Below are 10,453 nucleotides of genomic sequence, written 5' to 3' on the forward strand. Positions count from 1 at the left end.
GTTAAACGATAACTAAGATTGAACAGATATTTCACTCCTACTTATTCTCTCTCTCTCTCTCTCTCTCTCTCTCTCTCTCTCTCTCTCTCTCTCTCTCTCTCTCTTTCTTTCTTTCACACGTGCGATATACACAACATAAACATATTCATTTCGTTTTCAATTTGTTACGATTGTGGCAATTCGACACCAAAAATTATCATCATTATCAATTGGTCAGTTAATCTTACATTAAATAAATTAATCAGTTAATCAGTCAACGAATCAATCCTTGGTTTTTCTGTACCATATGAAATATTCAAAATTTTTATTGCTGATGGAACGAACGTTGATTTATACTTATTAGTTCTACATTTAATCTGACAAAACCTTCTCCCAGATGGTAAAAGACTAAATTCATGGTATAAAATATGTTTTTTATTGTTGGTAATTGAGAATGCTTTCCTTTCTATTGCTTTTCCATGAATTCTTTCTACTCCATCAAGAGGATGGTTTATTATTTTTGATGCCTCTTTGATAGATTTTGAAATTTTTGATTTACAACTACAAAGCTGCACGCATTCATCAATATTCCTGTTTACAGAATGACGAGCTGTTAAAATCTCACATAGCTACACTACTGAAAAAAAAAATCTATGTGTTATTATTAAAAATTCCTGTGGCAAATCAGTTGTTAAATTTTTTTATTTTTTATTTCAAGTTTGCACCTAATGCGAATGTCCTGAGATTGAAGTTGACTTGTACGGGTTGGTATCGTGGTAAACGATGGCATCCAAACAGACCAAAGGAATTTCATGTAAGTTTTATGTGATTCTTTTCCCATTATGATCATTATGGTGGTTGGTCGTTGCTGAGTCATTTCACGGGAAATATTTTTATCCAAGAATATAAGTTGAAGTTCAAGGTGTTTATCTGCAAAAGGTATATACCCAATATAAATTATGTGGTGACTAACTCCATTATTGTGCTGTCCCTCCAGGAAATCGCGGCACTTGCGGCCGCGATTGTTCGCCGTTACCGCAACGGTACCGCAATTTTGACAATTGCCGCATTATTTTTCATTTTTCCATGTTCGGAGTCACATATAATCATATAATGCTAATCCTGGTGGCATCCCCTGTGTATATACCTGGCATATTATTTCTTTTCTGTGTATGCAATGTCAATATCAATGTAATTTAATGTAATTTATACAATACTGTATAATACATACCAATTGAAATTCGTGGACTGTGCTTGTCATAGAATTAAAGCAAGAATAAATTATTGTGCGCTGTTTATTGAAAACAATGTCTTAAATTTGCAATTTTTCCTTGCAATTTTTGCATTTTTTGCATTCAATTTTTAGAATTTTGGGTGCAATTTTTGGGGTTTTCATTTGCAATTTTCCGCGGGAACAGAAATTGTGTCGTTGAGTTGAAAAATTATAAATGTTTAATATTGGATCAAATTTGTTGTCCTTGTTAGTAATATCTAGGATTTCTGGTGGGAGAGTGTTCCATTCCTTGATGGTTCTTGCGGAAAAAAAACAACAACTTTTTATATATGTGTTGGTTTTGTGTGTTGGAATTGTGAACTTATAATTACTGCTATGATAATTTTTTGTGAATGCACAGTGTTATTTTCTAAATTATTGTGGTAGAGCAACGGCTGTTTTGATAAACTTTCATCTAGTTTAATGCAAGAAACAACTGACATTTTATATGACTATCACAAGATGATTCAAGAATACCACCTTGCTTGGCTGGGACAACAATCAATTTTGAAAGGCAATGACATCGGAAGATGTCATTTAATATTTTTTATATTCACCCACGCTGTTCACCCATCAATAATTGGGTAGCTAGGTCTATTAGATCTGGTGGAAATTATTTTGCAATAGACTAGCATCCTATCCAAAGGATAGAAGGCAACGGCTACTGTCTAACGCTATAGAAACTGGGATAAACTCCTGCTCCATGGGCCTTTGATCATGATAATAATAATAATAATAATATATACTTTATTCATCCAAAAAATGGAAATTCGTTTACAGACGTGGCATGCATAAAAATGTATATACACAAAGTTGAGAATCTATGGCGACAATGTATACATACATATATAATATGTAAATGCACAAAAATGTAAAAATATACAACAAAGAACCAATAGCAACACTTTATATATTAATTTGATAAATTGAGATAGGCCATACCTCTGGTATTTAGTCCGAACTTGTGAGTCTATATTTAAAAAGTGGTATATTTAATTTAAATCACAGTTGCGTGTTAAAAATTCGAACACCATGTGGCAAAAATGAATTAAGGTGACGTGTTGTCTTTGTTTTTATAGATATAAGGCGCCGGCGCCTCATGGAGAATTTAATATATTTGTGAAGGGAGATATATTATTATCGTAATCACTATCATTTTCTTGGTTTTAGGGGTCATAATTCCAGTTTCAGACAATTCCTAACTTTATAATATATCCATTTCAAGAAAGAAAGTAGAGGAAAGATAAAATTGAAAGGCTTTTGCATCAGTCATCAGATGTCGTCGTGTGCATATAGAAAACCATCTTCAAATTGAGTAAAAAGGGGTGCATTTATTTCTTACTTCAGACAAATTGAATAAACTATGAGCTATGAACTGAAAGTAGTCTATGACCTTGACCCTATCAACATTCTTTGTTGTAAATAGAACAAAGTTGTTCAACAGGGTCAACAAGGGCTGTAAGTAACGACATCAAAAACAACAAAATAACTTTCATAAATAAATTATAATAAATTGAGCTTTATATAGCGCAATGTCCACTAAATGTGCTCAAAGCGCTTTACAAGGGGTCCCTGGTCAACAGCAACATTTAACATGTAGGATGGGACATGACGCCTGTTAGGCGATATTACAATTTTTCGGACAAAGGCAACGCTGTTAACGGCCAGGTACTCATTTTACACCTGAGTACGGTGAGAGAATGTGAGTAAAGAGTCTTTTCCAAGGACTCAACTATGCTCCGAACGCGAGGCTCGAACCCAGGACCTTCTGACCTGAAAGCGAGTGTCATACCACAAGACCACATAGCCGATATTGATATTTATCAAATCAGACTTTAACTTATTGATAGTGTGTCAGTTGATGAATCGAGTGTCTTATTTAGACTTATGAAGAAAAAAAGTGTTTCTTATAGGACTGAGGTTTTGGGGAAATGGGGGGGGGGGGGGGGGGGGGGGGTGGATGCGCCTATCGGGGTCATTAATATAGGGATAATACAGTATTGACTTTGGAGGTTAAGGGGTTCAGACTCTACAATCCTCACTAAATTTTCTTTTATTTGTTTTCAACTTTCAATTTTTTATTGTTTTGTAGACGAAGGGTTTGTACCTGAAATATCCATTGTTTGTCCTGTTTCCAGATGTAGTCTTTCCATTTTCACACTTTTGTTAGTATCTTTTAAATATTGGAATTAATAGTAATGGATTCATTGATATATGTGCGGCTATGTGGTCTAGTGGTATGACACTCGCTTTCGGATCGGAAGGTCCTGGGTTCGAGCCTCACTCGGCGCATAGTTGAGTCCTTGGAAAAGACTGTTTACTCAAAATCTCTCACCATACTCAGGTGTAAAATGAGTACCTGTCCATTAACAGTGTTGTCTCTGTCCGAAAAATTGCAATACCGCCTAACAGGCGTCATGTCTCGTTCTACATGTTAAGTGTTGCTGTTAGCTAAAGACCCCTTGTAAAGCGCTTTGAGCATGTTTAGTGGATATTGTGCTGTATAAAAGCTCAAGTTTTATTGTTTTAAAAAAAGAAATAATAAGTCTTTTGATTATCAACAGTGTACCAGGAAGAATTGGAGCAAGTGGAGGCAGAACTGGCATCTGTTGAAATCAGTCTGCAAGAGTTGTTGGATCGGCAACAGGAATTAACTTTAAAACGATCTGAGCTGAAAGCCACCATTCAACAAAACGAATCCAAGCATGAACTGCAGAAAGATTTGGAATTCTGGAACAGAACAGGTCAGTTAGTCACCGTTCAAGTACTAAATAATTGTCATATGTGCGGCTATGTGGTCTTGTGGTATGACACTCGCTTTCGGATCGGAAGGTCCTGGGTTTGAGCCTCGCGCTCGGCGCATAGTTGAGTCCTTGGAAAAGGCTCTTTACTCACTTTCTCTCACCGTACTCAGGTGTAAAATGAGTACCTGGCTGTTAACAGCGTTGTCTCTGTCCGAAAAATTGTAATATCGCCTAACAGCTGGCATGTCCCGTCCTACATGTTAAATGTTGCTATTGACCAGGGACCCCTTGTAAAGCGCTTTGAGCACATTTAGCGGATTTTCTGCTATATAAAGCTCAATTTTATTTTTTAGATTTTTTTATGGTATTTACAGTGGAATCCTGATATAACGCCAACAGTGCCAGACCAGAGAAAATGGTTGACTTTAAGCAAGGTTGTTTTTATTCATTATCAATAAAAAAAAAAAAAACACTTAAATAAAGAACAAAAATTTTTTTGGACCAACAAGAGGTGATGACTTTAAGCAGAATTTGACATTAAGAGTGTTGATTTTTGTTGAAGTTGCCATAATTAAAGTATGGATGGCATTTGGGAAATAGTAAAATAAAGTGATTTAACTTTATATAGAATTAACACAGACGTCTTGTTATTTTCATGTTTAGATAGAACTGGATGTTTTTATTGCAAAAGTAGAAGTAACATCAAAATTGATCTCTGACGAAAAAGAGTTCCATTTGTAAGCTAACAAGTTAATAAGTAGTAATGAGTACAGGAGATAGTGAAACAATAATCATACATACAATAAGATGAGGTTATATACTTTAACAATTTCATGTGGATTCCACTGTATCGGTGTATTACGTTGTAACAATTTCATTTGGATTCCACTGTATTGGTGTATTACGTTGTAATAATTTTATGTTGATTCCACTGTATCGGTGTATTACGTTGTAACAATTTCATGTGGATTCCACTGTATCGGTGTATTACGTTGTAACAATTTTATGTGGATTCCACTGTATCGGTGTATTACGTTGTAACAATTTCATGTGGATTCCACTGTATCGGTGTATTACGTTGACGTTCTGCATTTATCAATATCAAATCAAAATCCCATAAGAGTGTATAGATCACTCATGATCAGACCTACTAACTTGAAAACTTTAAAAAAAAAAAAAAATTGTAGTCACCATAGTTAAGTTTATAAAGCAATAATTTACTCACACAAGGATTAGATAACGCTTCAAAATCCTTAAAATTATGTAGTCTGGTGGTTTCAACTTTCATTTTCAATAAGTTTTAATAAACTTGTGCGGCTATGTGGTCTTGTGGTATGACACTCGCTTTCCGATCGGAAGGTCCTGGGTTCGAGCCTCGTGCTCGGCGCATAGTTGAGTCCTTGGAAAAGGCTCTTTACTCACATTCTCTCACCATACTCAGGTGTAAAATGAGTACCTGGCCGTTAAACAGCTTTGTCTTTGTCCGAAAAATTGTAATTTCGCCTAACAGGCATCATGTCCCGTCCTGCATGTTAAATGTTGCTGTTGACCAGGGACCCCTTGTAAAGCGCTTTGAGCACATTTAGTGGATATTGCACTGTATAAAATCTCAATTTTTAAAGAGATGCTCATGAAGTTCTGAAATGGGAGCCACCAAAATTTTGTAATAGCGGCAGGTCTGCTCTCGATGATCTGCCGGATACTAAGGATTTAAAAAATATATATTGAGCATTTATACAGCGAAATATCCAAAGCGCTTTACAAGGTGTCCCTGGCCAACAGCAACATTTAACATGAAGGACGGGACATGACGCCTGTTAGGCGAGATTACAATATTTTTTTTTCGGACAGAGACAACGCTGTTAATGGCCAATTACTCATTTTACACCTGAGTACGGTGAGAGAATGTGAGTAAAGAGCCTTCTCCAAGGACTCAACTTTGAGCCGAGCGAGGCTCAAACCCAGGACCTTCCGATCCGAAAGTGAGTATCACAATAAAGGTATTGAGTAATCCACGGATAACATGAATGTCTGTCAGAGGTAGGGAGAAAAGCCAGTGAGAGGCAAGAACTAGCTCATAAAATTATATGATGATATTATGTGTGCCTCAACCCAATTGAGCACATCCCCCCCCCCCCCCCTCCACCCCTTCTCGATTCCACATACAACACTCAATCCTGTTAACAACTCTGGATTTGTATTTCCTCAACCGTCCACTCAACCCAATCAAATATTCATTGATGCCCTGGCGTCCAATCAGATTTGGCAGCACAATATTGTTACTGTTACTGTTATTGTGACTCCAAGTTGACCTACTGACCTACTTTGTTCCATTTATGATGGGAGTTGTTGAGAAGGTCAAGGTCATAGGCCAGTTTCAGTTCATAACTCATAGTCTTCAATTTGTCTGTAACAAAACATATTTAGCGAATATTTTGCTATTTAAATGCTCAGGGTTTTTAAAAAAATGTATTTATTAAAAAAAAAATAAGAGTCATGTTTTATTTATGTTCCTTTTCTCAAGATTTTGAATGGACTAATGAAATTGATGCGAAATTGAAATCTGTCTTTGGTTTGAAAGAGCTGCGACCCATGCAACGTCAGACAATGAATGCAACTATGTCGGGCAAGGATTGCCTTCTTATCATGCCAACAGGAGGTGGTAAAAGTCTTTGCTTTCAGCTACCGGCTGTTGTCAATAAAGGTGATTACGTTTTATTTATGGTTAGGAAACTAGTTTTTCAGAGCCATAAAGCCCCAATGGAGCCAGAATTTATCCCGGTTTCTATAGCGTGAAACAGACAATAGTAAATGTTTGCTAATCCAGGAATTATTGCAAAGTGCATATGTTTGTGCATACATGCGTGTGTGTATGTATGTATGTATGTATGTATGTATGTATGTATGTATGTATGTATGTATGTATGTATGTATGTATGTATGTATGTATGTGAGTGTGTGTGTATGTATGTGTGTGTATATGTGTGTATAAATGTTGTATGCATGTATGTATATTTAGTGTGTATGTGTATATGATGTGTTTGTGTGTGTATGATTGTGTGTATTGTATATATATATATATATATATATATATATATATAATATATATATATATATATATATTATATATATATATAAGTGTGTGTTTGTGTGTGTGTGTGTGTGTGAGTAATATATTTATGTACAGTGTATATATGGATGTGTGTGAGTGAGTGTATATGTAATTGGATGCGTGTGAGCTTTTGTTCGTATGTCTGAATCTGCTGTGTATAATGTTTTTTACTGATGGCCAATGTGATTTGCTTCGAAGCTTCAGCATAAGTGCTATATAAATGTACATTTATTATTATTATCCTTTGGATAGGACGCTAGATCCAACTGACCCAGTTACCCATTTACCGCTGGTGAACAGGGGGGTTGGAAAAATATCTTGACTGGACTCAGGATCGATCTTGATCCCTTTGCCTGTGAAGCGAGTGCTCTACCAAATGAGCTTGTGGTCTTGTGGTATGACACTGGCTTCGGATCGGAAGATCCTGGGTTATGAGTCACGCTCTGAGCGGTGTATGGTTGAGTCTTTGGAAAAGGCTCTTTACTCACAGTCTCTTAGCGTACTAAAATGAGCACCTGGTGTTAACAGCCTTGTCTCTGTCGGAAAAAAATGTAATATCTCCTAACAGGTGTTATGTTTTGTCCTACATGTTAAGGGTTGCTGTCGGCTTTGAGCATGTTTAGTGGATATTGCGCCTTATAAAAGCTCAAGTTTTTTAGTTTTTTACTCATATTCTCTCACCGTACTCAGGTGTAAAATGAGTACCTGGCCGTTAACAGCGTTGTCTTTGTCCGAAAAATTGTAATATCGCCTAACAGGTGTCATGTCCCGTCCTACATGTTAAATGTTGCTGTTGACCAGGGACCCCTTGTAAAGCGCTTTGAGCACATTTAGTGGATATTGCGCTATATATAAAGCTCAATCTTTTTATATTTTCTAACAGCATAGTATCACACTATCACTTCCATACAGGTCTGACTCTTGTCGTCTCCCCTCTAGTTTCTCTGATGGAAGATCAACAGATGGCGCTGGAACAGCTCAACGTACCTTCTGCCATCCTCACAGCTTCTTCAACTAAAGAGCATCAGAAATTTGTTTTGGTTTGTAGATAAACTGATATTGTTTTGTATGTTATAGTCATTTTTTGCTCATTTCTGTATACGAGATTGTCCTAAGTAAGAAAACCTAATTTCCCTAACTTGTTGTTTTGAATATGAATTTGGACTAGATTCCTGTTCATAAAAAAAAAAAAAATTCCCTTTATTCATCCCTAAGGGGAAATTTTTCTTCAGGATCTATTCCAAGGGAAGACTGAAATAATCAAGACATCAGTCGCAATGCAGCGTGCAAAGTGAACTAAGGCTAGTCGACTTGCTCAAGGCCAAACAACGCGGCAAGTAGTCGAACTAGGTACCTTTTGAGTACGAAGCAAATACTGTACCGCTGAGCCACGCTGTCCCATAGAAGATAGTTTTTAAAATACATAAATTCACATAAGTTTTTTTTGTTTTTGTCATTGAATTTTTGTTGTATTGATATTCAAAGTTTTGCATTATCTCCCATCCGAAATTACTCAAAAGGAGTTGTCTTCCCTCTAGATTATCGTTCTTCTTAAAGACCAGCCTTTTGTTCTGATTTCATCAGAAAATTCTATTTTTAATTTTTTTTTTTGGGGGGGTTCTGCTTGTATAGGGAATAGCGGAAGAGTAGCGTCCCTTGATTGGACGTCACCTTACAGAGAGAACGTCAATTTGGTTTTGAAGTGTCTCGAGCCGCTTTCACCGGAAGCGAGGATGAGAGACGCATGCGCACAACCAACATGACGTTCTCTCTCAAATAACTTTTCCGCCGGTGACGTCACAGACTATGGGTGACGTTCAATCAAGGGACGCTACTCTTCCGTTAATCTCATTCCCTATAAGAAATGGTTGTCCCCATAGCTCAGTTGGTAGGATACTGGCTTCGCATGCAATGAGACAGAGATGGATCCCGAGTGAAGTCAAAGATTTTTTTCTGACCGCCTGTACTCCCAGTTAGTGATTGGAATTGGGTGGCTGAGTGCTAGATCTGGTAGAAAGTACTTTGCAATAGACTAGCGTCCTATCCCAAAGGTTGCAAGCAATTCACGCTCGTGAAACCAGGATGAACTCCAGCTCCACGTTCCTAAAATCTCTGAAGGACAACAATAATACTCTTTGTGGAATTCAATGTTTATCATTTCATTCCAATTATATAATTGTAATGTTTTATCAAAACTGTATGCCAATCTTTACTCGGGGCTATCTGTTTCAGTTGTATTCATATCAGCTGATCTCTTAATTCTTTCGGTGCCATTAGCCACACTGTGCAGCCAGAGAGCAGAATCTGTTTTACTGGCCTGGCCGTGCAGTTTAGCCCGTCTTGAAAGGCAAAAGCAATAATGTAATCCGTCCCACTTTCTACAAAAGTATATCAATTGAACCAATTGAATGGCAAAAATAATAATGTAATTCAATCCAACTTTCTACAAAAGTACTATCAATTGAACCAATGGTATCATTTTTTTCATCAGAACATTCAATTGGCCCTAAGGGATATTTTAATTGAGATTTTGCGCCGAATTTGAATGTCGCTTTGTCTTAGCTTGTCATTCTCATGCTGCCTCAATCAGGTGTCAGCCATTTTGTGACGGAAATGCGAATATAGCCTCAGCACTGAAAGAGTTAAGGCTAGCTTGATGATCCCTCCTAGAGATCTTTCAAGATTGGCCTCTCTTCTACTAGCTCTATGAGAGATGTTTGAGATCAATCCCAGGCAGCCCCCACTGATCTCCAAATAAACACATCACAATTTTCATGTACGTATCACGATTATGATCTCACACGTGTCATTTCATTTCATCCATCATCCACAGGACGATATGGTGAAACAGAACGGTTCATTACATTTGCTTTACGTGACACCCGAGAAGCTGGCCAAGAGTAAACGTTTCATGAACAAATTGGAAAAGTGTTACAGCATCAATCATTTGTCCCGACTGGTCATTGACGAAGTTCATTGTTGCTCTCAGTGGGGCCACGATTTTAGACCAGGTCGGTCTTTGAAAATTTTTGTATTGTTGGGTTTTCTTTTTTTATTTATTTCTTTTTTTTTTTTAAATCTTGATGAATTCCAAATTGTATCAATGATAATGAGATTGATGATGATAATAATGATAATGATAATAGTAATAGAAATGATAATGGTGATAATGTTGATTATATTATAATAATAATAATAATAATAATAATAATAATAATAATAATAATAATAATAATAATAATAATATAATAATAATAATAGTAATAAAACTAATAATAAAAATAATAATAATACTAATAATAATAATAATAATAATAATAATAATAATAATAATAATAATAATAA

The 10,453-nt window shown here is 36.2% G+C and overlaps 1 protein-coding gene across 6 annotated transcripts in view; it reads left to right on the plus strand.

Moving 5' to 3' along the window:
- Positions 1–10,453, plus strand: part of LOC144978015 (ATP-dependent DNA helicase Q1-like) — a 37,590-nt gene that overhangs the window by 8,054 nt on the left and 19,083 nt on the right. For all 6 annotated transcript variants that reach the window (XM_078923446.1, XM_078923445.1, XM_078923447.1 and 3 more), the window contains exons 2-6: positions 698–793; positions 3,817–3,996; positions 6,521–6,700; positions 8,021–8,148; positions 9,942–10,119. In XM_078923446.1, the coding sequence (XP_078779572.1) occupies positions 763–793; positions 3,817–3,996; positions 6,521–6,700; positions 8,021–8,148; positions 9,942–10,119 (697 nt within the window). In that variant the 5' untranslated portion in view covers positions 698–762. The remainder of the gene's footprint in view (positions 1–697; positions 794–3,816; positions 3,997–6,520; positions 6,701–8,020; positions 8,149–9,941; positions 10,120–10,453) is intronic.

The sequence above is a fragment of the Berghia stephanieae genome, chromosome 8, assembly GCF_034508935.2.
Source record: "Berghia stephanieae isolate SIO BIC M18660-M18661 chromosome 8, UCSD_Bste_1.3, whole genome shotgun sequence".
NCBI classification, from domain to species: domain Eukaryota; kingdom Metazoa; phylum Mollusca; class Gastropoda; order Nudibranchia; family Aeolidiidae; genus Berghia; species Berghia stephanieae.